The sequence below is a fragment of the Maniola jurtina genome, chromosome 6, assembly GCF_905333055.1.
Source record: "Maniola jurtina chromosome 6, ilManJurt1.1, whole genome shotgun sequence".
Classification (NCBI taxonomy): Eukaryota; Metazoa; Arthropoda; class Insecta; order Lepidoptera; family Nymphalidae; genus Maniola; species Maniola jurtina.
This window is the reverse complement of record NC_060034.1, coordinates 3,834,304-3,860,447: the sequence shown is the minus strand read 5'-3', so window position 1 is coordinate 3,860,447 and position 26,144 is coordinate 3,834,304. Positions and strand designations below refer to the sequence as shown.

General features: G+C 41.3%; 4 protein-coding genes across 12 annotated transcripts in view; 2 read left to right on the top strand and 2 right to left on the bottom strand.

Moving 5' to 3' along the window:
- Positions 1-18: 18 nt before the first annotated feature.
- Positions 19-9,369, top strand: LOC123866074 (leukocyte surface antigen CD53-like). Of its 5 annotated transcripts, none has more exons than XM_045907398.1 (6): positions 19-418; positions 4,969-5,053; positions 6,251-6,442; positions 7,670-7,924; positions 8,693-8,824; positions 8,995-9,369. In XM_045907398.1, the coding sequence occupies exons 2-6, from the start codon at positions 4,976-4,978 to the stop codon at positions 9,040-9,042; spliced, it is 705 nt and encodes a 234-aa protein (XP_045763354.1). In that variant the 5' UTR covers positions 19-418; positions 4,969-4,975; the 3' UTR covers positions 9,043-9,369. The 5 variants fall into 5 exon arrangements, with proteins under 5 accessions (XP_045763354.1, XP_045763356.1, XP_045763352.1 ...); XM_045907400.1 differs by lacking the exon at positions 19-418 and adding an exon at positions 4,102-4,125; XM_045907396.1 differs by lacking the exon at positions 19-418 and adding an exon at positions 4,154-4,373.
- An 87-nt stretch (positions 9,370-9,456) lies between these two features.
- Positions 9,457-15,493, bottom strand: LOC123865865 (peptidyl-prolyl cis-trans isomerase E-like). 2 transcript variants are annotated; one of them, XM_045907062.1, is made up of 11 exons: positions 15,416-15,493; positions 14,988-15,126; positions 14,690-14,752; positions 14,037-14,198; positions 13,574-13,705; positions 13,366-13,442; positions 13,148-13,237; positions 12,195-12,350; positions 11,163-11,290; positions 10,704-10,810; positions 9,457-10,177 (listed from the first exon to the last, which is right to left on the bottom strand). In XM_045907062.1, exons 2-11 carry the CDS (start codon positions 15,111-15,113, stop codon positions 10,010-10,012), a joined length of 1,209 nt encoding a protein of 402 aa, XP_045763018.1. In that variant the 5' UTR covers positions 15,114-15,126; positions 15,416-15,493; the 3' UTR covers positions 9,457-10,009. The 2 variants fall into 2 exon arrangements, with proteins under 2 accessions (XP_045763018.1, XP_045763016.1); XM_045907060.1 differs by having other exon boundaries at positions 14,988-15,493.
- A 515-nt stretch (positions 15,494-16,008) lies between these two features.
- LOC123866016 (CD63 antigen-like) lies at positions 16,009-19,534 on the top strand. Its single transcript, XM_045907312.1, has 6 exons — positions 16,009-16,146; positions 16,711-16,905; positions 17,734-17,910; positions 18,264-18,356; positions 18,812-18,931; positions 19,105-19,534. The coding sequence occupies exons 1-6, from the start codon at positions 16,099-16,101 to the stop codon at positions 19,273-19,275; spliced, it is 804 nt and encodes a 267-aa protein (XP_045763268.1). The 5' UTR covers positions 16,009-16,098; the 3' UTR covers positions 19,276-19,534.
- A 90-nt stretch (positions 19,535-19,624) lies between these two features.
- Positions 19,625-26,144, bottom strand: part of LOC123866015 (protein kinase C-binding protein NELL1-like) — a 61,147-nt gene continuing 54,627 nt past the window's right edge. For 2 of the 4 annotated variants that reach the window (XM_045907308.1, XM_045907311.1), the window contains 7 exons: positions 25,800-26,039; positions 25,565-25,672; positions 24,896-25,038; positions 24,102-24,254; positions 23,720-23,875; positions 21,897-21,946; positions 19,625-20,575 (listed from right to left, as the gene is read on the bottom strand). In XM_045907308.1, the coding sequence (XP_045763264.1) occupies positions 20,479-20,575; positions 21,897-21,946; positions 23,720-23,875; positions 24,102-24,254; positions 24,896-25,038; positions 25,565-25,672; positions 25,800-26,039 (947 nt within the window). In that variant the 3' untranslated portion in view covers positions 19,625-20,478. The remainder of the gene's footprint in view (positions 20,576-21,896; positions 21,947-23,719; positions 23,876-24,101; positions 24,255-24,895; positions 25,039-25,564; positions 25,673-25,799; positions 26,040-26,144) is intronic. The other 2 variants (XM_045907309.1, XM_045907310.1) reach the window with 2 other exon arrangements.

Genomic DNA, 26,144 nt, shown 5'->3' with positions numbered 1-26,144 from the left:
TAAACAACGACATGCGGTCTAAAGCATTGATAAGCAACAATGTATAAACATCAAATCCATAAATACAAACAATAAACGGTTTGAAAATCGTATGTGGTGGTAGCCAATAAACATACAAACAGAAAATACTACAGGCTTCCATCGAAGGTGTGCGACTTCCACGCTAAGGCCTTATGGTGGGGACGGAGGCGTCATTCCAACTTGTTCAACTTGTAATACGAACCAGTTGTATTTCTCTCGCTGCGAGTGGCGTGCATAACAACAAATTACCGTTAGGTATTCGAGTTAAGTAACTTTGTGAATGAACGTAGTGATTTTACGTGACACTGATAGTAAACGTAAGTAGTGAGAGTGATGATTAAGTGACCGGATAATTGAACCACTGATTTCGCTGACAATATCCGATTTAATTTCAAAGGTGAGCAGCATTTTTTATTGATCCAACGTAAATAATATTTTTTATTATGGGATTTTTCTGTAGGCTTATTTTACGTTACTATTAAGTATTCTTCAGTGAAGAATCGTCTAAAAAGTTGCTACTTTGTTGATTGAACTTACTCATGTTTCAAGTTTGTTTACTAATATCAACGCATTTCTCCGAACAACCGGTTTTTCAAACATTTTTTTTGTCAGCGTTACTTACGTTAGGTAGGTACACAAGTTCAGAAGATAATGAATGTTGTAACATGTAATTGTTTTTCGGTATACTTTTGAGCTATAGATGCAATGACTTTCTAAGCAAGGACATCGCACTGGCGCGCATAACAAGGGACCAAGTAAGTGTGCTTATACTCGGTGTAAGCACACTTTCTTCATTAGTCGCATGTTGACTGCAAAGCTGTCAAGACGCCTAAATGCGCGATCAAAAAGTGCCGAAATAATACGTTAACGACGCAGAAAAGAGATGGTGTGACTTACCACCGGTAAGTTAATTTTATTTACGTAAGATAACATGCGAAAAAGTGTAAAATACTTAGTAAAACCATTGAAAACACTAGAAATATCTAAAATTATTTACAATGTTTCCATTCCTTTCTCTCACGCACATCGGAAAGAGACAGATGGAAGGGCGCGTCACGAATGTCCGAAAAACAAAACTGTGGAGTAGCTTTTTTTTTGTTCAATGTAAAATCTATTGGCCATTATTGTATCACATTTATTTTATTATCTTTTGACGACCTCCGGTGCGCAGTGGTAGCGCGGTGGATTTGTATGACGAGGGTCCCGGGTTCGATTCCCGGCTGGGCCGATTGAGATTTTCTTAATTGGTTTAGGTCGGCTGGTGGGAGGCCTTTGGCCGTGGCTACTTACCACTCTACCACCAAACGATTTAACGTTCCGGTACGATGCCATATAGAAACATCTATAACGGGTATCTGTATCTTATGCTATGCGTCGAAGGCTGTTTTCGTAATAAATACAGAAACAGAAAATGTTTTAAGACATTATAATAAACTCAGCGGCGGCAAGTACATGCTCAGAAAGTATGATAAAACCTTTTTGACAGTAAAAGTACTGAAATTGCTTTCAACTGTCAAAATATTTACCCAAATCGATGCACACACAAAAGAACAGTATAGTCATTTTTTTTTTTTAATATAAATCATCCCACGTAAAACCATATACATATAACTAGTAGGGCGCGTGAGTTCGTGGCCCGCAAGCGGACCGCAATTTTTCTGCTCATCAAGTTGAATTTCGGGTCCTGATCATTTTTTGCCAAGAAACCACTCTTCCATCTTTTATAATCTTCGATATAGACACCAGCGAAATTTGTATGGCCGCCATATTGAATCCGCCATTTTGGAGTTTTTTTCAGCTCCCTGTCAATTGAATGAGGTTCTGAAAGACTTGTTCGAGCACCCCTCACCTATCTTCAATACCTTGGCCGTGCTTCTCACCCGTCTCCAAAATCATCAGCTCTCATCATTTGTCAGAATGAGAATTCTATAAAAACAAATTTTGAAAAGAAACCGTATCAAAGTCTTGCATAGTTCCCAACTTTTAGTCTCTTCAATATTCACCATATATTTTATATCAAAAAAAAAAAAAACACCATCTTGAATTTTTTTCTGTTCACCAAGTAGACTTTCGGGTCCTGATCATCTTTCGCCAAAGAAGCATTCTTGTATCTTTTATATTCTCCGAGATAGACACCATGAAATTTGTATGGCCGCCATCTTGAATCCGCCATTTTGGTTTTATTTTTCAGCTCCCTGTCAATTGGATGCAGTTCTGAGTGACATTTGTTCGAGCACCCCCCACCTATCTTCAATACCCTGGCCGTGCTCCTCACCGTAATCCTCAATCATCAGCTCTATCCATATTTTTCCTCCCAATCATTTTTTGTCCTCTATACGAAACCATCGGTAAAAAAAACATACAAAATTTTACAGAAGAGGTGATCAAATGAGTCAGTCAGTCAGTTAGTTAGTCAGTCAGTCAGTGAATCAGCACGAGCAGATATAGTATAATAGTTATATAGTATAGATATAGTATAATAGTTTCATATTTACAAAAACGAAAAATCTCTCAAAGAAATAACAAAAATTAATAGTGCTACACTACTCCATTCCATTTTTTGTTCAAGTTTGCTTCTAAAATCACCTTATTCAGCTTCGAGTGCTTAATTCGATTTACATTGCGGCTTAATCACTGAGGTTACTTTACAGGACTTGAATGTTAGCGGGAATGTATAAATGGAGCAGTTGAAGCTACATAGGGTGAATTTAGAAACGTGTGCCATGTTTGGGCTCTTGTGTTGTATGCCGTGATGTGTCCATGCTTAGAAAGTCATTGTATAGATGCAACTTTCACCTGGTCATCGAGAGAATGGATTAGATGGACCTTGTATGTAGAGTTGTGTTATTCAGTGTATAACCTTGAGGCTGCGTACGCGCACCGGGCGGCCGCGTGGGGCCAGGACACTTTACAACGTAGGGGAGACAGGGGTACAAACGTACACAATGCTTTTAGCTCTAGTATGGCCAATAAATTTATTAATATTTGTTTGATCAAATATCTTTAACTTAACTTTTATCTATGCTTTATAATGGTACTTATAGGTACCTACCCAATATGTATTCATGTTTAGGATTTATGATATTACTTATAAGTAAAGCTTCAAAAAAAATCTTACTTATCTTTCCTTTTGTCCACATTATATTATGTTAGGTACTTTTATACTAACAACACAAGTTCAAGGTACATATTTTACGTCGTTGCTTTAAGTTTAGACCTACAGGTAATACTCATGAGCGCCGAATGCACGCCGCGACGACTGTTCGTAAATGAGGGAGACAGGGACACATACTCACTCTATAGACACAAAATGTGCGGTGCTTCGGCCATTGGACGGGTGCTTTATAGCGTTTTTTACTTTTGACATGGTGCGCCGCGCCATTACATTTGTGCCCGGTCTCCCCTATTAAGTGTGAGTTTACGATGCAGGCTATATGTACAACTACATAGTAATGTATAGTTAATAGTAAGTACCTGCGTGACATACATATTAAATGCGTGAGGACATATTTATCGCCGGTTCACATACTTCTAGCCGCCTGTAGAAGGTACCAGTGGATAACTTTGTTCCAGCACTGTTGACTGGAATGGAAGAATGGGTGGGGACTGGGGTGGCAACTGACAAACACTGGCTGGTGTTCAAAAGTTAACGACTTGATTATACCTGTCGCGCTGAATTGGACACACTGCAGAGTTTCAATCAGTCACTAGATTAACTATACTAGTCCTACTACCCTAGTAATTGAAATCAATAAGTGTTCACTTGCCAGTTATAGCTACAGCAATACAGCGCTGGATGAAATCGCTGGACTGGAATGCCACTGGAATAGTGTGAACCGGTCGTTAAATTGGTACAAAATGGAACATACGTCGCTAATTATTGTGTAGGTCGGGTTATGTCACCTCTGCTTACTCATCATTATATCGTACTCGTAATTTTTTTGTTGATGGGACGTACGTAAAAGCAAATGCCCGCTGAGTTTAGGTAGTATCTGCAGCAGACGAGTAGGTAAGGCTTTATTGTGTTGCAAGAATTCTTATGTCCTGAATTATGATAGTATCTTGTGACTATCTGAGTTACCGACTCCATAACTCGAAATGAAGGTAGCTAGATTTTTTTTCAATTATACGGTGACCAGAGATATGACACAATGAGCCTTGTGAGTCGGGAATTTATATTCGAAAATGACGGTAGCAAAATAAAAAATCCTTTGAATGTAATGTCAAAACAAAAAGCGAGAATTTATGGAGTCGGAAATGCTGAAGGGAATTTTAAAAGTATCCAATGATGCACCAAGATCACGACATGTGCAGTCAACTACTGGCCGCAAGCGCAGCCAACTGCATTGGAGGTAAGATATTCTATGCCGTGGTGTACTAGACTATTAGGTAGGTAAGTTAAACCTATCAAAATAAACATGTAACAGTACCTATGTGGTTTGCAATTTATCAATTCAATGGTCAGAAAATGTAAGACATTATTTTGTGTTATCGTTATTATATTGCAGACTCGACTGGCTATTTAAACGAAGCCAGTCGAGACTAAATGGTCATCTGTAGACAGTATAAATATTTAAACGTAGGTTTACTTACACTGGTATTTAAAGCAAATCACAATACAGGAGCCTTGTTCAATAAACCATTCTATCAAACCGGACCTTTTTTAAAGACAGAAGCTGCAAGTTCAATCTAAAGGATCTTACTTACCATGTTATAATCAGTAATAGACTCAAAGTCTATGAAAGAAACATTTTCGTACAAAAAACCGAGCCGCAGGATCCAGGCCTGCAGCGCGCGCAAGACCGTGGCGTAGGAACCTACCTACGTGGAAGTACTTGAAGAGACCTAGATGCACTATGTAAAGCAGTGAACAGCTATCGGTTCATGACAGCAACAATGCAGGAAAAGTTACTTGAAAACGTTGAAACAATTTTTATTTGATTGCAGTTTGGCTATGGCCATGGGCGGCGCGATGGACAGCTGCGGGCGATGCATGAAGGTCTCACTCGTCATCATCAACGTCCTCACACTTGTAAGTTGTAAATACTTGCGTTTATATTTCACTGTCTTCCGGCACTAAGTTCGCGTGGATATACTTACCTACTTAGATTTTATGAAAATTTCTTATTCCGCTTAAGCGCACCCTTTGTCAAGACAGCCGGACTGCATTTTGACTGTAAGTCGACTGCGAAATTGCACTTGGGAATTGGGATGCAGTTTCATTGTACTTTATACAAGTGGATCATAACTACCGACCAACTGCGAATGCCCGTAATAGAACTGCACGCCGACTGCACGCAGATTACGCGGTCAGCTGGCAGTTGCAATGCAGTTGCGTCGATATGTGTCAACTGCACTGTTACTTTGCCAAATATGCTATTAATCTTCAAAAAATTACAGGAGTTCTTGGCCTGCAAATTATCTTCTAAACTTCTACATTTTCTCAGCCAAATCCATCCTAAGTCCGACTCGCACTTGGCCGGTTTTTATACTTGCTCGTAGATAGAATATGTTGTTAGTTGTTTCACCTTACTAATCTTACCTACCTATTTCTTTGATTAATCACCACAATTAATAATAATAAAACAATGGTACTTGGTAGGTAGATATATCTAGAAGCCGGATGGATTAAGTACCTACCTACCTACTGACGATGACTTGTATCATTACCTAAGTATATAAAGCAAATATTACTTAATTATACCTAGGTAGATAAGTATAATTAAATATGAGTTTGTGTGGATGGTGTAGCAGGTAGGTATAGTTAGTCTAAATGGAGTGTAGTGACCCGGTTGAAACGGAACTTCAACTGAGGCACCAGTGGGATGATCAGTCCAATAAGATCAGTATCTTACTGTCTAAGCGTAGATTTTTTATTAGTAGTGGTTCACAGGTAGATGTTGGTGTGTCAAGGCAGACGAAAATACCTAATCTCTTTCTGCTGAGTCAAGATTTCGTTATTACAAATCTCTTAAATATTTATTTTGAAAAACAAAAACTTCCCACGGGTTGGAGACTTTACACCTAAATTTTTGAATTTACACACACACACACGCGCACACACACACGCGCACACACACACACGCGCACACACACACACGCGCACACACACGCGTTCATATTCAGAACGTTCAGGTGGAGCTGAGATGACCTACTATCATACCTACATAAACTTTTCGGGGGCATGTGGTGAGCAAATTGGTACTTAACTATGATTTTTTCGTTACAGATAGGTGGCGCTTTAGCTCTAGGCATTGGAGTATGGATCTGGGTGTCCCGCTCGTTCCCCAGCACGCTGATGATGAACAACATGTTCATCGCGTCCGTCGCGGTGATCGTGGTGATGGGCGCCGCCGTCATGTTCCTCTCGCTGCTCGGCTGCTGCGGCGCGGCCAAGGAAGTCAAGTGTATGCTGTTAACGGTAGGCATATCTACTGAGCACAGACAAACAGCTGTTAACGTTGCAGATAGGTGACGCGTTAGCTTTAGGCATCGGAGTATAGATCTGGGTGTCCCGCTCGTTCCCCAGCACGCTGATGATGAACAACATGTTCATCGCGTCCGTCGCGGTGATCGTGGTGATGGGCGCCGCCGTCATGTTCCTCTCGCTGCTCGGCTGCTGCGGCGCGGCCAAGGAAGTCAAGTGTATGCTGTTAACGGTAGGCATATCTACTGAGCACAGACAAACAGCTGTTAACGTTGCAGATAGGTGACGCGTTAGCTTTAGGCATCGGAGTATAGATCTGGGTGTCCCGCTCGTTCCCCAGCACGCTGATGATGAACAACATGTTCATCGCGTCCGTCGCGGTGATCGTGGTGATGGGCGCCGCCGTCATGTTCCTCTCGCTGCTCGGCTGCTGCGGCGCGGCCAAGGAAGTCAAGTGTATGCTGTTAACGGTAGGCATATCTACTGAGCACAGACAAACAGCTGTTAACGTTGCAGATAGGTGACGCGTTAGCTTTAGGCATCGGAGTATAGATCTGGGTGTCCCGCTCGTTCCCCAGCACGCTGATGATGAACAACATGTTCATCGCGTCCGTCGCGGTGATCGTGGTGATGGACGCCGCCGTCATGTTCCTCTCGCTGCTCGGCTGCTGCGGCGCGGCCAAGGAAGTCAAGTGTATGCTGTTAACGGTAGACCGTTCAGTACTGAGCAATAGACAAACAACTGTTAACGATAGGCTAATCCTAATAAGTTCACCTAGACCAGCACTCAAGTGTGATCATACAATTCGTTACTCCCTAAACTGCCAACATCTTCGATAGGAGTTTGTCACGGCAGAGTTGGCGCTTTACGATAGGCTAATCCCTAATCCTAATAATATGTATATATCCTAATAAAATATAATCTAGACCGCTGACCAGCAAATATGATTACCTATACAATCAAACCATCGCTGGCTAAATACTGCGCAATATAAATACTGGGAGCCTTCAGTAACTCTAGAATTTCTGAAATCTACTTACAGCACTTATCGAACCTATCTAAACTATTTATAACCGAATTCATTGCTGCCGTGGTATGATATTAATTTAAAAAAAGACGATTGAAAAGAGCTTAAATAGCCTTGCCTAGGTATGTACATCTATTTTCTAAAGTGTTATCCGAGAAATGTAATAACCCAGGCATACATTATTTCCTTTCAGTACTACATCCTAGTGTTTATTATCTTCGTGGTGATGTTAGTGGGTGGGATCCTACTGTTCGTGTTCCGGGCTAAAGTGCTCACCACTCTGGAGCGAGAGATGCACGCCTCCATACCGTACTACGGTGCTAAGCACGAGTACACCAAGGCTTGGGACGACACGCAGACCTACCTGCAGTGCTGCGGCGTCAAGAGCTATAAGGACTGGAACGACAATGTTCCTGAGAGTTGCTGTCAAGAAGTCTACCCGGGAAAGGTGAGGTGCTACGTAGTTATCAGAAACTAGTTCACTGTAGCGTGAGTGTAGCCCTTAATACCTTGTTATCGAAAAGCTCACTTCGCTTCCACGTAAATATGTGCCCCGCCAAGTGAGTAGTCCAAGTGGTAGGGTCAGTTTGTGAAAAGATTTTTGCAATTAAGATACCTGTGTCATGTTATGGAATGACTATGATGTTCATGCAACTAGGAACCAGGCTTAGCTTATCATTTAGGAGATACTTCAGCGGTCAGCCGCAGCAACCCTTCCGTTACGGACACTATAATCAGGGGATGAAAATGGTCCTCCCATTCTCTTATACCTACTTATCTAATAGTGGAGTCAATAAAGCAGTAAAATAGCCAATCTTAGGAAGTCCTCAGAAACACTGCTCTGCGCTGCTGAAAAAGAGCTGTTTCTGAGGACTTCCGACGAAAAGTCTTCGTTTACTTCACTATAATGGTAGTTTGCCATTTGACTAGATGGTATACAGTATATGTACGATATACAGTATAGGTACCATCAAATGAGATAGCGATCTACTTATTCAGCGAAAATCTAAGCTAACCTTATACATATCTAGATGATAAAACTATGGCTGCTCGATTTCAAATGAGTCATCTTGCAAATTGCAATGCGAATCACGCTGAAAGTTTTTCCAGCAGTCTGACGATTTAACATCGCGTCGCAGTTTTGAGTTTTTTTCGTCCAACCCCAGTTCAATAAAAAAACCGTTGTTTGCCTAATTTGTTGTTATGATGTTCCCAGCGGCGGGAATGCCAGTACTCTCAGAACCCGACGACGATGTACATGGACGGCTGTTACAGTAAGACGGTGGACTTGCTGCGCGAGGACGCCGTTTATGTTGGCGCTGTGGCCATCGTTGTGGCATTGATTATGGTGAGTTATCTCTCATTTTCTTAGTAGTTCTCTAGTTTTAAATATAAATATTTTTTTATTACGAATAAAAGTTAAACTTACAGCCAATTTTACATGTCATTAAGATCGATAGGTACCTGAATCTTCAGTTAAGTTTTCCATTTATTAATACACTGTTTTTCTAATTACAGGTATTGGCGCTAATATTTTCATGTGGATTGTTTGTGAAAATAGAGTGACGATATGATAACTTTGAAAACTTTGTGGTGACCTTGTGTAGTTGATTAGGAAAATTGCGTTGATTAATCATTGCCTGGTTTTAATCAGGTTTAACGCCTTTAGCACACCGACGCATTCGCATGCGGTAGCAACGTATTAACGCCTTCATTTATGTCATAGAGACGCTGTGCAGTGACGCATAGGTTGACTTTTGCTGCAGCATGCAAATATGTCGCGTTCGGTATGCCAATGGCGCTAAAGCTCGAAATTTTGCTAAAAATTTACTAAGTAATTTATTTTGTAAATGTAGATTGATACATGTCTGAAATAAATTTTTATACTGATTTTAACAAGCATTTTTTATTTATATAAATGAAAAGGTAAAATAGTTTACTAAAAATATAAAGAACTGAAAAATACCTACCTATACAAAAAACAGCAAAAGAATACAATACAAAAAAAACAAAGTCATAGAGGTCTCAGTCTTTGTAGATACGCGAAACGAACTGGTACGAGACAGTGTCCCTGATATAGTCCAAACTCCAAAGACAATGGCGTTGTCCAAGGAAATCCGGGTTATGCGCTAAGGGTGGTGAGGTCGTCTGTACAAGATTGGACTATGAAAGTCAATCCAATAGCATCTCGGAGTGCGACACGTACCTAATCGTAATTCCCAGAAGTTCTTGACCGTTGCGTTGTCTTCAACGTCTTCTAGGTTTAAAACGATCCCTGCTCCACATTTCCACGTAGGTCTATTTTATACTAAATCGATCCACAAAATACGATTCAATATTCTTACAAATTCATCTTCTGTAAAAGGTTTGTATACTCGTAAGTTTTGGAAAAACATAACACACAAAAACATAACATTTGCGAAGCGCGTGTCGGACTGTAAACTAAATCAGCGTGGTGTTTTATGTACATATCTATGGTTTTATCTACCAGGGAGTTTGCAACAACGGCGGTACTTCAAAAGGGTATTTCCTTTTATTTTCGTCGCGGTGGGAACTTGATGGTGTTGGGGTTGCCCTCGCGGTACTGTCCGGTGCGCGTGAACCAGCCGCAGCACCGCACTATACAGTCGGCAGTGGTGGTCCCCAGAGGCAGACCGAGCGCGCTTATACGCTCCAGTGTTTGCGTTGGACCGGCTATTATCTGGAATTTAAGATTCAGTCAGAAGATTTATTGTAAAAGTGACCGGCAAACAACTTGAACAATGGGTCGTAGTCGATTTTTAGGTCCTTTTGCAGGCCGAAGGAAGTGTGAGGGGATTTTTATCACGCAAGCGCACCCGATTGGTAGATCAGTCAGCCCTTGTCTCCCAAGATAAGTCAACTTTCCGCTACTACGCCGTTGTACGCCGCCCTTTTTTTTCAAGTTGTTTGCCGCTTGTACAAACTCTGTGCCATATTATCACCTCTCCTATGTACTGTACTTACCTGTATTGTAAATACTCTGTACCTACACTTTTTATGTCCTTTTATAGCTCAATAGGCAAATCGATCTTTATAGATAGATAATATTGGTAAATGGTTGAATATCTTTATAACTATTAACAAGGATAAAGAAAAATTATAAGAGAAAGATTTTTCAGCAGAATAATCTACCATTTACCCATGCGTAACTACCTACTTTTAGAACAAGAAATTGGCGGCCATTTTTTTTCTAAAATCATACTTACTCTGCCAAATACCACATGTTTACCATCAAACTGAGGTAATGGTTTGAATATTATGTTAAATTGACCATAAACTTCTTTATCACAGCTTACGACCATGGACAGTACTCCTGCAAAAGTTCAATACAGATGTTATGGAAAATAAACTCAGAATGTGACAGAGGGGGAATCGTGGTTTCAATTCACAGCTGGTTCAATTTTATAATTTTACAGTCTTATATTATAAAATACGTAAATTGGTTCAGTTTTAGTTGTAGCCTTTAGTTACCAGTAACTGAGCCCCTCCAAGCAAATTGCATTCTTACGATGTCTTACACAGAATTAGATGTTTAGAATTTATTAAACCACCATAACCCCTCCAAACTAGCACATTTTTATCATGTAAGACAGGATTTAGCCCTGTTATGGAATTATAGTCAAGCGAAAACTTGTCAATGAATAAAAAAATAAAAAAATAAGTACCAGGTACAGAATGTTTAAGCTTAAAGCTCTCTGGAGCCATCGCTTCTTCCACTTCATCCGGCTTATAAGTACCGAAACCATTGTCTTTGCAAACATCTCCTCCACGGCAGAACAAGTTGGGTACAATCCTGTACCCAAAAAAAAAATAGGGTTGCTTAGGAAGAAGCGTGTTTAAAGACACAAAATCTAGAATTGGGTGATAGAAAATATTCCTGTTTCCTGTCCAACCACGTCTACTCAAAAGATGTCTACATGTTGAGAATGTTTGTTTTTTAAGGAACATGGCACCTAGCTAGGTTAACCGGTCTGTGCAAAGAAAATGTATCTTAGAAATTACGGAAGTTTCAGTCAATTTTGTCGTCACAGGGTACGAGAGATATATTGTTAGTGTGGATTCAGTATTTTGGTTTGGACTATAGAGAAGTCAATGGTCTGAACTGAACAAAGTACGTTTGGATCTTAAATAGATTGAGAGTAAAAATGCGGCTATCAAATATCTGGCTGCCATGGATGCTCGACTGCTTTAGTGAGATTGCAAGTAAAACATCAGCAGCATCGAGAAACTTAAAACTCATTGGTAGATTATTTTCACGATTTAAAAGCACTTGTAAAAGTTTAATCGAATAAAAATATTTTGAATTTGAACTCATGATCACTTGCAAAATGGGCGGAAACCCCCGCGATTGTAGGTGGTCGTAGCCCCAGTTGTTGTTCAGATGAGGTAAGAGAGGTATTCGACATACTCGTCATGTGGTGCTTGTTATTCGCATGGCCTAATAAGGAGAAATATGGAATGAAGTCATTAAAGGAGTGTTTTCTCTAGGGATTCAGAGGAGGGGAAACATGTCCGCTTGTTACTATAATACAATAATTTATTTTTTAGAATTCTTTATTAAATACAATGTGAGACTTATTAAGTGCAGTATTTCATTTAAACAACTCTTGCAAAATCTTAGCTCAGATTCCACCGTACTCTGCTCATCAAACCAACAATCACAACATCCAAGTTGAAGAAACGAAGTAGGTATTTACCTAAAAAGCCTAGTGCCCATGTAGGCGTGTCCATCGCCATCGCCACGTATTAAATTAAGGAACAACTGGCACGTCTTGGGCACAATATCCGTGAAAAGCTCTATTGTAACTTTGCCAATTTTGGAGCCGCCCACTACCCACAACTCCATGGAAACCCTGCAAAAGTCTCTTTTGATTTTTTATGCCGACCATTCAGATGGAGTGGAGTGGAGCAGAGTCTTTCTGATAACAACTTAAACTCAACTTTATGGACATCAGCATACGGTGTATTCCACGGCGGGCTCCATTCCACTCTGGCGGTGTGAGTTGCGAGCTTAGTGAAATGATATTAATTTCGAAAATCGTAAAACGAGCAGAATTTTTTATACTCGATTTACTCGATTACCATTATAAAATCCAAGGAGTTTTTGTAAGAAAAAATTATGTAGCTTCGGATCCCTGGCACGTGTAAAAATGTGTATTTTCAAAAATAAATTTAAACCCAGTTTCATTTTCTTTAAAATAGACGCCATGGTTTTTTAAATTCAAATTCAAAATATTTTTAATCAATTAGACTTTTACAAGTTCTTTTGAATCGTCAAAAGCATCTACCACTGGTTCGGAATGCCTTTCCTACCGCCTTTCCTGCCTTGCCTACCTACTTTAGTCCCAATTCCTCTCATTCTCCGGCTCGACATCACTCAAAATAAAACTGTAGATATAGGTACCTAAATAGATTTCATTACACACCGTACTTCGCCGAGTTTCTTGCTGGTTGTTCTCGCTAGGAAAGGCATTCCGAACCAGTGGTAGATGCTTTTGACGATTCAAAAGTACTTGTAAAAGTCTAATTGAATAAAAATATTTTGAATTTGAATTTACTGACTACTACATATAGGTTAAGAGTTGCCTGGCTGAGATGAGCTTAATGAGGATTCCATGGTAAAAATAATAATTCGTAGATAAAATATTACTTGGTGCGGTTAACAGACGGGGGCTTATCAAACGCGGGATCTTTTATGTCGCGATCTATTTTTCCAGTCTTGAACAGGATGAACGGTAGTCTGAAAGAATTTATATTGGTAACAAAAATATGTACAGTTAAATATAAGCGTTCTGATTACATCCTGTATACTACTTATTGGTTGAATACATAGAGTGAGATGGGTTAATATTAGGGTTGAATACTTACGTTGCTCCTAAAATAAGTTTGTGTTTTGTATCCTTCCAACTTTCTTCAAGTTCTTTGGTCAAAGGTTGCTCAGATCTCTAAAAGCGTGAAATATAACAATAAAGATAAATAAATAGGTTTTTAATTTAAAAGTTCGGAGCTAGTTGAGAAAATAACGTTTTCGTGAATTAGCTAGAGATATTTGTTTTCTTTTAACACGTGAACTTACCGCTTTAAGAAGCCTGGAGTAGAAATAGAGATTTTGCCTTCGCATTTCATCGAGGACCCGTTGTCTTTGCTTGCACAGCATCTTATTGTATGTATCGGTCGGTTCTGGATGCAACCAACAATCTACAAAACCCTATTTGTAAAAAAAAATATTTAAAAAGTATGTTCAATGGATAAGACGATAGGAAAAAATCCTTGCGATATTGTAGACGTAGCTTAGTTTGGTTTGGTTTTAAACAATTCTTTTAGTTTGGATGGCATTTAAGGGAAGAGGGACATTATTATTGTTTATTGAACAGCAAGGATACCAGTTCTCTAAATGAGGTTGATCCTCTTGAGCAGATCTTTGTTGACGTTCATGTGATCTGAAGTTTCAGTACTTACATCGTGGATAATTCCCCAGGGCTGAATGACAGTTATTGAGGGAAGGGTAACATTATTATCGTTAAATTAACAGTATTGACCCCTGTCCTCTGTATGACGTTAATCTTCTTGAGGAGCTCCTTGTTGACGTTCATGTTCTCCTCGAGCTGGCGCGCGTAGTAGTTGAGGCGGCGCGGCTTGAGGTACAGCTCGGGTATCAGGCGCGGCGGGTGGTCGTCCACAAAATGCTTCACCATTTGCAACTGAAAATATAGGTACAGTTTGATTCAATTTTTTTGGCGGCTAAGACACATCATTTAGACCTTAGGGTACGTGACCCCTGATACCCAAAATCATGCCATCACGTTTAAATGACTCGTGACTATAAAGTTTCTGAACTGGCAATCACTGGCAACTTTGAATCCAATCGTCCAGCAATAATTTCTACAATTGGCGTTACGGAAAAAGACCTTTGATTTAACTTACGCAGTAGATTTATCGATCAATTTGGTTTGTGAAACCGCGAAGTCAAATCACACAATTGGTTCGAAGTCTGCAACCCGCGTGGTTGTAAAGAAAAACTACCTCTCGTGTAAACAGAATCACCACTCTAACTGAAACATCCTTACCTTACGGTTACTAAAATAATATTTTAAAAAATTACAGTCTGTACTTAAACTACTCAGGTAAATGTATCAGGGAAATTTGTATAGGATGCCAATGCTATTAAGGTCGAAAAGTACCGAGTACCTACCTCTTTCCGATGATTGCACCACGAGGCATAGAATTCTTTCGATAACAAAGGAAATCTTGGTGGCTGAAATGGAAAATTCCCATTTTTCATAAGTGAGCTCAGCAGAAGCACTATAAATGTGTCCACGTGGAAACAATGCCTAGAAAAGTCACAGTTCCATCCTAGCAGTGGCAGGGGCAGTAGTCAAAAGTCGAGACTCAATTTTATTAATTTGGCCTCTGACCCAGTCCTCAGAACGAAATAAAGTAGGTGTGTAGCCCGTAAAGGTGATACATTATGAAATGCTGTCAGTACTAACAAGTTTGAACTCTCTTATCCTGCGCGCGCGCGGCGGCCGTGGCTTCTCCGGCTCGGGCGGCGGCGAGCGCAGCTGATTAAGTTTCTCAAGCACCTCATCACAAGCTCGCTCTCGGAGAGGATGCATGTTTCAGAGTTACCTAGAAACTCAAGATTAGGTAAGTGTTGTCTTCTCTGCTTGCCTGTGACCTATTTGCTAATGTAGTAGCCTACACGTAACTCGCTTAAACTAGCTTAGTTTGCGTTGTGAGCGGTTAAAGGCACAACATATGCTGTTATAATATCATCATCATCATCATCATCAACCCATCGCCAGCTCACCACTGAGAACGGTTCTCCTCTCAGAATGAGAAGCGACCCGTGAGAATTATAATAGATATACCTAGGTATCTACCTAATAAAAAGGATACTTTAATTTCTAAACTTTACCACAATCAGCTCAGCAACTATTAATTTTGCTATTAAATATTAAAAAATAACTTCTAAAGTTTATTATAATTATTACTATGTGCCATACTTACGTATATTTAACTGACAATCTTGGCTCTTCTTGACAGTTCTTTAAATTCTCTCTGACCGAGACAAAAAGATTTATAAAATAGGCCATTCTTGTTTGGGCTGAAATAATCTTTGGTAATGAATAGGGCGGGCTACCAGAAACAAAATCATATAAAATACAATAGTTAATTTGAGAATCATCATCATCATCATCATCATCATCACCACCAATCTTTTAACCGGCTCACTACTAAGCATAGGTCTCCTCTCAGACACGTTTATTATCTGTGGTACTACCAATCTACTAATTCTACTACGAGTAGTAAGTACGGGAAATTTGATTATTTACCTTTGCTACCACTGTAGTAGTACGGCTGAAAGAATACCTAAATACGATGTACCTACTAACTTGTAAGTGGAACTAATGAAGGTTTTACTGCTCTACTATAAAATGAAAAAGCTCAAAACTCAAAATTCTCTGATAAACGTCTTTAGTTGCGTCAAATGTTGAAATTTAAATAAAACTCGGTATAACAAAAAAAAAAAAAAATTTATTACCATTATTTATTACATTAAGTTTTGCTTTAATTCAAATAATTTGTGTTTTCATCAAAATGCGAAGTAGCGGATTAGTATTATTCGTATGCTCTGGTCTTCTGTTGGTAAGCGGATATATTATTCTCATTTCAACGAGATTTTAAATAGGAATCATAATCCATCATAATCATAATGATTCTGTATTTAGTAGCTCTGATCTTAAAATGTAAAGAGGTAGGCATGGACAAAGATTTATAAAGCTCTGTATATTAAAATTTAGAAAAGTGTTTCGCAATCATTCGCAATTCATTCGATTCGCTGCCAATGTGAATCGCGACCCTATATTATGGTTAAAAAGGGAATGATGTGAAATTCCATCGGGTAATAAATGTCTCTAAAGAAACTATCCTATTTCTTAAAAAATCGGTCAAGCGCAAGTTGGAGTTGCACACGAAGGATTCCGTACTATCGTGCAAGAAAAACATTTCATTATTTTTTAAACCATGACGGTTCTTTTGAAAATTTCATTATTTATATAGCTACATTATGTGAAAATTTCAACTCTACCTATTACGGTTCATGAGATACAGCCCACAGACACAGAGAGACGGAGGGATAGCGGGGCCTCAGTGACAGGGCCCCCGTTGACACCTTTCACAGACAGAACGTTAAAAAGCTAATTATTTCAGAGCGGAGGAGCGATCCTCGGCGGCTCCACGCTGTGGAGCTTGTTGCGTATATCGTATTACTTCTGGACGACAGACCTCGGCGTCGAGTTGGGTTCTAGCGCGCTGTTTATATCGGGAGCCCTGCTCTGCCTGCCGGCGTGCTGGCTGGCCACCCTCGTGCCCTACCATCCTAGATCGCATTCACTCTTAGCAACGGTACCTATTTACAATTTATTTAACCATTCTCTCGTTCCTTCTCGTACCTAGTATCTTTTGTGAAGTGCTTCACATCAACGGAGTCATTACTGCAGTTATCAAGTTAACTCCAGAAGCATAGCAGGCCTAATCCATTATCCTAGCATTTAAAGGTCATAAGCTCAGTAGAACCAGCCGATAGGTACCCTTCCTGCACCGCCGCGCCTCGTGCGGTTAGTACATCGACTCCGTAGCGTCAGCGGATCGCCTGTTGCTGACGCTACGGAGTTGATGAAAAGAGCGTATATGACCATAGAAGTCCGTATAAAGAATACGATCTGGTGTCGGGTGGCTCTAATGAGCTTACAACCTTTATTCTTCGTTGTTTGTGTCGTTTAAATCTCGTAAGTAGGTACTTTTATTTTATTCGACCACAAGTGAGGGCTTGATTGCAATTTCATCTGTACAAATCAGAAGAATGATACTAAGACAGAAACGCGCTAACCTGGAAGGGATGTGGTCAATATACCATGTCCTTAGTCGCTTGGCGATACAGCTTCATTCACAAAATTAATTAACGATAAAATAAAATAAAACGACTGCTTTTTGTGGCGCTGAACGTACCTAACAAAAATGCCCTGTATATTTTGCAAGTTTAATAAATAAGTAGGTATATAAATAAAAAATATAAAGAATTGGCAGAGACACGCCCACTACGTAAGCTTGTAACCATCTATCAATGTTGGGCTTTGTTTTTTTAAAGATCATACCATCAGAAGTGGGATTCAAATCTTTTACACCTTTTTAATAACTATATTTTTTTTTGTCTACCAACGTTCCAATTTTCAGCTAATGATACTTGTAACATCCGGCATGATGCTGTTGTCTGTCGGCATGTCGTCCATCATGGGGTTGTCGCGGGCGGTGCGCGAGGCGGCCACTCTCAACACCAGCATGACACGAGCCATGTCCTCCGCGGCTTTTGACCCGGCTGTTAAGAGTGCTTTTGCTTCGATGCAGTTAGAGGTATATCTTTATTTTTGACTACCTGATGCCCGCGACTTCGTTCGTGTGGATATAGGTTTTTAAAAATCCTGTGGGAACTGTTTGATTTTCCGGGATAAAAAGTAGCCTATATGTTAATCCATGGTATAATCTACCTCCATTCTTTTCAGCCAAATCTGTCCAGTAGTTTTTACGTGTAAGAGTAATAAACATATACACTCATACGTTTGGCCGCGCCGGGAAAACCCGTAAAACACCGTCACGTAGACTTCACCCTTCATTAGCGCGTGGCTACACTACTCTTGAATATTTCGCTCTGTCGGCAATTCTCCCAACGCCATCCGTTTTTTATTTCTACTTTATTTATTTTTCAGTTAAAATGCTGCGGTGTGAAATCACACACTGATTGGCACCAATATGGTCGACCATTGCCACCATCGTGTTGCGGCCGGGTTTGGAATGGAAAGGTTTACAAAATATACTTACTACCTACATAATCAAAGTCAAAGTATACTTAGTGGTCTAATTTCATTTAAATTATACTTCAATATTTATCGCAGAAACCTTCCACAATTAAGTATTGTGATGCCGACCTTAATATCTGTAATTCTGATCAGATTTTGATATAACTTTAACTAGCAGGTAGGAGATTTTACAAACATGGGATGCGTGCGGCAAGCTTAATTATAGTACCTATCTAGGAAGGTATTTCCCTGGACCCTGTGCGTCGTATTGACGCCCCGCACACCCGCACGTTGTCCGCGCTATCTCGCACCGGGTTAGCGCAGGGGCTGTGCGGGTGTGCGGGGCGTCCCCAGCGCGATTGCCATCTCGACCTGTCACGCACTATAGGTATTTTCTTGGGATAATTAGCTATATAGATAGATATGGGACATAAGAAGGTACCTACATGTGTTTTCAGAATGGCAACACATGCGAGACACCTCTTCATAGCATTGGATGCCTCCGACCTGCCCGCGCCGAGCTGCGGATGTATGCCAACTCTATTGCTGTACTTGCTTGTGCCCTCATTATCGTCAAGGTAAATGTTCTATATTAATATTGAGTGGATGTTATCTATGCCTATACAATAAATAAGTAAATATAAAAACTATTCGGAACGCCCTTAATATTAATTACTTTACCCGTAATGAAGTTTTAATACTTATTAGGTATTACCTACTACTTGTGTTAAAAAGCTTTGTAACTTTCCAGGCAATAACGTTGTTCGCAACCGCTTATACCCTGGTGACGGGCGTGGTGGAGGGCGGCGCGGCGTACAAGCCGCCGCAGCCGCTGCGCATCGCGTGCCTCGCCGCGCCGCTCGCGCACACCGCGCCCTGCTCCTACTCACAGCCGCGCGCCAACGCGCCCGCCGCCGTCTAAACATGCCGCCCACGGAGGATACTCTGGGAGTTTTTTTTTTACTTATTTTTTTTTTGTATTATTGGTGTTAACTTTGTGTTAATTTTTGTTCTTTTCTTGGCGTTGCGTGACCTGGCTGGTGTGTAACGGGGCTGCACGTTAGTAACTAAACTTAAAAATACTAAAAAATAAGTATGAGTTGTTTGTGGGAGTAACTTTATTGGTGGAAACGTTTAATAATATTGGCTATATCGGAAATAAATAAGTATTTATTGTCATACATTTTATTTTTATTGACCAGATAATTGATATCGTAACAATGTTTTTCTAACTTACTTACAGGATGGGTACAGTTATTGAAACGAAATAATTAGGATATCTTTTTAATTGTAATTTTTTGAACACAATACAACATGCAAGCATTAAAATGCTTCACGAAATCAAGAAACAATCATATCTTCTCTATATTTGGTACCTATTTTTGGTTATCTTCAAAATATTCATGGAAACGATCTCTATATAAAGACAAACAAAAAACTATAATATATTATGAAAAAATTCGTACAACAGGGGCGCGAGCGCACGGGCGGCCGCGGGCCCGCTCCTACACTTGGAGCAGGTGCACCAGCGTCGGCGACAGGAGCGGACGGCGACCCGCGCCGCCCGCCGCCGCGCCCGCGCTCCCCACGCGCCCGCGCGGCTCGCTCACAACAATAGCTACATAGTACAAGTCTAAGATAATAATTATAAGCGATCGTACTCAATAATTTAGAATTGAAAGATTACAGATGCGGTGGGAGCGACGCGCCAGTCGGGCGCGCGGGCTGCTCGCGTCGGCCCGCCGCGCTCTCTCGCTGCTCTCACGCACTCGCTCGTTCACGCTCGCGGCGAGCCGAGGCCGCCGCGGCGCGCTCGTCGCGCGGCCCGGCCCGGCGCCGCCGGCGAGCGCGCCGCGGCGCCCGGGGCCGCGCCGTCCGCCGCGCCGATCGGTCGCACTACAAGGCATCACGTTCGCGGCACGCTCTACGACCCTACCTATACGATAACTATAATATTGCTATAACGAGGATAAACGTTCGGCGCGACGGAGCGGCGTGCGGCCCCGGCGGGCGCGGGCGCGCCGCTCGCTCAGTTAAGGCCGGGAGCGGGGCGCGCCCGCGTCAATTGGTTAACATTAGGTCTATCTAGAATAAATAGGGTGTGCGTGCGTCGCTCAGGGCGGCTCTAGCGCCGCGCGCCGCGGTGCTTGCGGTGCGGGCGCGGCGCGCGGCCCCACCACAGCGCCGCCAGCGCCAGCGCCGCCGCCACGTCGCGCCGCGCTCTGCACACCACACACCACACTCCTCAACACGCGCTCAACACTCGACATCCAGCGAGGAGCGACATTCCACAACTGACGTATTGCAAAGACTTCGTACTCATAGCGAATTTTACAAATAAGAAAAACGAGGAACTAGATACTATTCGGGACTAGATATTATTAGGAACTACATTGCTAATAATAATTACTTAAATTAAACTACCTACTTACTAAGTAATTAAAATCATTCTTACTAAACTTATTTACTGTATTGATACTATGATAGTTAAAAAATATCATCTAGTTTAATAAATCTTTGAAATACTTCAGTTGAGGAAAAAATATTATTTAAAAAATAATATTCAATTAATAATACTTAATTATAAATAATAAATAGATAATTAGTCATTCATTAGATTACTTATAAACAATTACTCGTTTTTTTCATGTAGGTATGCCATGGTAGGTAGGTACCTAATCGTAAACTACTGTCCAATTTTATGGAATTTAACTAGCTACCTACTGACTTTTTAAAATTAATTGAGAAATACCTACTAATAAAATTAAAAACAAAATATTTGCTTAAGTCTACTACAGTCTACTCCTAATAGTGATGTGTTTGGATAAGCCTCATGACGTATAGGAAATGAAAGAAACACCTAATAAGGTAATTTTTTCTAGCCATAACATGCTAACTTGATGGTAAATATGAAAAATTAAATTAGGTACATAGATTTCCAAGAATATCACCATGCGAAATGGACAATCGATAAGTAAGTAAATAATACATGCAAAGTAACGCGAGCCCTGAAATGAGGATGCCTTCGATTCAATATTTATTCGGAGAGGAATATCGTGTATAGTAAAAGAAACATGAAGACACATGTATGATAAAGAACTAATAACTTTTGCTCAAGTTGAAAATAAATAAAACAAGAATTAAATGGGGCACAGGCGCAACGCACGCCTGCAGAGTGGAGTAGCTCTGAGACCAACGTCTTTTTCGATAACAACTCAAAATCAGTTTTATTTAGTTCGGCATAACAACGGCGACTCAAAGAAGCACCCAAATGTGCTACGGCGTCTTATTTTTTCCATTTTTTTTTTAAATGTTTTATAACAATTTCAACTATATTATGGTAAAGCAAAATCAAACAGATTTGAGCTGTTTCTAAAAAGAGACTTGAACTTCGGCTGCCCTCCACTCGGCAGGTGTGCATTGCGCATTGTTTCTACATAAATTGGCTTCAGCGGCTCAGGTGGGAATATTAAATCGAAGACACAAGCACAAATAAAATGTTATTAGCAATGTAGAATGAGTAAGAAGAGTGGGGATGGTTACCGATGCACACAACACGCGAGATTGCTCACCAAAGTAGCACACTGCCCGCCCTGCAACAAGCGGAAACTTCACTTTCACACCAAGCGTCTCACTCCGAAGCTTGGTTAACTTCGACGAATTACCCACGGGACGCGAAACCCGCCCATTTTCGCCTTCACCCTTCTCGCCTCTAACTAACCGTGTCTTTTGTAGATTCGGTAGCCAGTTTTACTCCAGTGCTCAAAAATAAAACTATAATAATGAACTACTCAAGAAAAGTACTAATGCATCGTTTTACCGACAAAGGACAAAGTTACCACTTCCGAAATAATGACCGTTAGATCGCAATTTACATTAGTTGGATATGCTCCTCCTTAACTCCAGAAACATGGATAAATCTCAGGACAGTAATTTATTTATACTGTGTCCAATATCTCTTTTTGTAGATAATTTTCTAAGCTATTTCATTGAGACGGTTCGTAAGGTAGGGCGCGGGATGCGGAAGGATGGCATATGACAGTTGACGTAAAATCCAGGGATTCAACGTCGCCATCACTCTCTCCCAACTCGCAGCCTACCCCACGAGCCATCTCAGTCAAACGCTTGGATGTAGGAAACAATAATTCTTGTTAGTCAAACGAGAGACCTATAGTAATTCACTCCCCCCATACCTCGTAAAAATTGGTACTCCTACTCCTACTACAATTTGTTTGGGCGAAACGTGTCCAGTTGGTAAATCGTTCGAGTTTGTTAGTCACAAGTTATTATGTAAGTAGTACATTAAGCGGAACAGAGCAAGCGCTTGATTCATCACTTTAGTTTTTATTATAATGCTCGCAAATGCGTTGTGAAGCTCCTGACTTATGGACTTACCTGATTTTGGAAATGCCTTATGAATACCCTTGAATATTTAACATTTAGCAATATACCATGTGGGATTATGAAATTAGCCATCAGAGTGTAAAATAAACGAGCTGAATGCATAACGACGGAAGCAGAGACGAGCGGAATGGGGACAAGATGCGCAAAATATACTTTTTTAAAGATTTAGACATGCGCTGGCTGCTATCACACCAAAGTAGGGCATAATGTAGCTTAAGGTGGAACGCTCTTGTCTAGAAGGTGTCACTTTTCTTTCTGTTGTCTCATTCTGTTCACTCTTCTTAATTTGAAGTCCTTCAAATTAAGAAAGAGAAAGTTTTGTTGATTCTTAGTTTAAAGTATGAGGATTTAAAATAGTTTGAGAGATGGCATTTAACTCATCTCGTCTCCGTTTCAGTAGTAACGCACCCTTAAAGCTATTATATAGGTACCTACTAAACTATCAGTGTTTTACCTAAGTCTGCCTTCCTCTTTGCCCTGACCTTGATTACTCAAGATTATGGATTGTAGAGGAACTGATTTATCTTTAAAAGATGACTGAGACCTACCTAATGTTGTAATCGTAAATCCCAAGACACAAATTCCGGAAACTATTTCAAAGATACGCTTAAGATCCAGAGGCCTTAGTGAATTTATTCAAGCTAACGGTTTAACAATAACTATATTTTATCATTTAGTACAGACAAGAAAAACACATTGGGAAAACATGATTTGAGTTTTGTAACTGTTTTTGACAAATTTACTTTACTCCGGTGTCACGTTTTTTTCACAAACTCACAATTATTTCTCAAATGCAAATGACAAGCGTACCCTTGAACGATGACAGTTATTATCATAATCAAATGCTAACAGGCACAATGACTGCTGGTAAATTCACTCACAAGTCACAACTTGTGAGGATATTAATTATCGATGTGGTGTAGGTATGCGTGTGAATGTGCGTGCGTGCGTGTGGTACGTACTTGGCAGGTGGGGCAGTGCGGCGGCGCGCAGCCCGCCAGCTCGAGGCGGTGCGGCGCGCGCCACGAGCCCCCCTCCGCGCCACTCCGCTCCGCGCCCGCCGCGCAGCAGCTTGTGCCCTCTTCACACTCGGGCTCCCAACAGTCTACTTCTCCTAGCTGAAAGTTTTCATAACAACAATATAAGACTAGACAGATTCACAGACCTGGGGCTGGTCTCTTGCTTGGTTATTAGCTAAGTCGATTCATAGCTCCATGGTCCATTGTCAGTCATGTTTGATATGTCAACTATTATTTTCAAACAAGATTATGGAGACATATCGTGGTGGCTGTAGTGGAAGCGCGCCTCGCAGTGTGGCCAGATCGGTCAATAGTTTGTACGTACTAGACACTCGCAGATCTGGCACTGGTAGAGCCAGCGCTCGCCGCTGCGGAACGTGACGTGGTGCATCTCCTGGTGGCGACAGTGGAAGCGCGCCTCGCAGTGCGGGCAGCACGCCGCCGGCGCCAGCGACAGCGACGATTCCGTCGAAGCAAACTGGAAATTGTGGACGGCAACTATTAGGTGGTGAGACGGAAGCTACTCCATCAGATATGCATAGTTTGATTATATTTGCCAAAGTCAGTTCTGTGTAAAGAATATACGTGATGGTAAACAAAAATCAATACAAGTTCTACAGAACTGACACGCAATTTACCGATCAACACGAAATCTACCCAAATTGTACCTAAATTATGGACAATCAATCACATTACCTAGGAAGGTGGAGGTTCATAGAAAGGTATAGCATCACATTAAATACATGTCCTCCACGGTTTCATTGGCAGGCCTCTTTATAGAGCTTGCCAGCAGACAAAATATAAAAGTGCGTGCTGCTAGAGTATATTAGGATTGTAGACAAACACGGAATCTATCTGAGTTCCCCAGACATACTGTAGGAATTGATGTGCGGTTTGCTGCTCGAATTCATACCGAGAACTCGGATAAGCTGACATACGCAGTTGCTGCACCGCCCCCCTTAAGGCTTACAATATTCGGATTAATGTGCCCACCTTCGGCACTCCTCCCTTTCTTCGTTCCCCTTCCTTCGGAGATAAGGCCAGTCAGTAACATTTCCTATACATTCTTCGACATGCGCCAAAAATTTTGAGGTGGTAACAAATAAAGGCTAAACTTACAGTAAGCGAGGTATTGTCCCTGTCGCAGGCGCAGAGCGCGCGCTCACAGGACGCGACGCCAGCGTTGCAGGAGCAGGCGCGGCAGCCGCCGGCCTCCAGCCAGCGCTCGCCGTCCGACAACACCTGGCCTTGCCACGAACAACCTGCGCCAATTATTTATTATTGATCGAATATGTGCCGGAAATACACTTACAGAATATCACCCATCTCAAGCCCCTGCTATGCATATTCAAATCGTAGTCAAGTCACATTGTATGAATAGAGACAGCACAAATATCTGACAACGATTTTCTGTGTCAGCTCTGGTTCTTCCGTTTCCTTTTCACGGTACGCACCTCTACGTTATAATAGTTTAATACCTTTGCTGACATTCTATAGTTTTCGTACGATGCTTTCGAGGTTGCTTTTTCTTTTTTGACTGCTGGGATATGCCCTTACATTTTCCTCCTCCTTTTATAAAATATTGTGTACCTTCAAATCAAGAGTGAACAGGTACCTATAGGCAAACGCATTCTAACTTAGGCTGCATCTTCACAGATACATGTCTGCAAGCAAGCGCTGGTCTATTAATTAGGTAAACCCCCTTTGGGACAAGCGTTAGCGAGGGTTTTAAACAGTATTCTGGAGAGAAATCTTGATTCTTACAAAATCAGGTAAGTGCACACTTACTAAGTTCGCAGGAAGGTGTATCACATTGACATCTGAAGCCTCCCTCTGTGTTGATGCAGCGGGCACTCGGATGACACGTGTGGAAGCCTTCTATACATTCGTCTACATCTGAAACAGTTGATGACACTTCGTTGGCATAAGGTAAATTCCCTGTAAAGTGTGTGCTTCATAAACGTTATTTCATTTCTTTGCTTGTGAGCGCACGGCACGCGGCGCGTCTCGCTCGTACACTCACCTTCGCAATGATCTCTGTGCGGGTCGCGCCGGTACCCGTCGCGACACACGCAGTAGTAGGAGCCGGGCGTGTTGACGCACAGCGCGCGCGGCACGCACGGCGCGTGCGCGGCGGGGTGCGACAGCGCGTCGCACTCGTCCACGTCCCGCTCGCAGCGTGCGCCGCCGAAGCCGCGCGCACAGGCGCAGTGCTCCGGCGCCGCGCACACCCCGCCGTTCAGGCAACCGCCTGTGCAGATCGCTGAAAGAAAAGAAATTGCATTATGTTAATCTACAAAAATCTTAGTAGACACTAGCCGATGCCCGCGACATCGCTCGCGTGGATTTAGGTTTATTGAAATCCCGT

Excerpts from the sequence above, each read along its gene's own strand:
- LOC123865865 (XM_045907060.1), bottom strand. The coding sequence starts at position 15,113 with ATGCATCCTCTCCGAGAGCGAGCTTGTGATGAGGTGCTTGAGAAACTT. Across the intron at positions 11,291-12,194 it reads ATGGGCACTAGGCTTTTTAG|GATTGTACCCAACTTGTTCT; the intron begins GTAAATACCTAC and ends TTTTGGGTACAG. Across the intron at positions 10,811-11,162 it reads GCTTAAACATTCTGTACCTG|GAGTACTGTCCATGGTCGTA; the intron begins GTACTTATTTTT and ends GAACTTTTGCAG.
- LOC123866016 (XM_045907312.1), top strand. The coding sequence starts at position 16,099 with ATGCGAAGTAGCGGATTAGTATTATTCGTATGCTCTGGTCTTCTGTTG. Across the intron at positions 16,147-16,710 it reads TATGCTCTGGTCTTCTGTTG|AGCGGAGGAGCGATCCTCGG; the intron begins GTAAGCGGATAT and ends TAATTATTTCAG. Across the intron at positions 16,906-17,733 it reads CGCATTCACTCTTAGCAACG|CTAATGATACTTGTAACATC; the intron begins GTACCTATTTAC and ends TCCAATTTTCAG.
- LOC123866074 (XM_045907396.1), top strand. The coding sequence starts at position 4,267 with ATGGAGTCGGAAATGCTGAAGGGAATTTTAAAAGTATCCAATGATGCA. Across the intron at positions 5,054-6,250 it reads TCATCAACGTCCTCACACTT|ATAGGTGGCGCTTTAGCTCT; the intron begins GTAAGTTGTAAA and ends TTTTCGTTACAG. Across the intron at positions 7,925-8,692 it reads AAGAAGTCTACCCGGGAAAG|CGGCGGGAATGCCAGTACTC; the intron begins GTGAGGTGCTAC and ends TGATGTTCCCAG.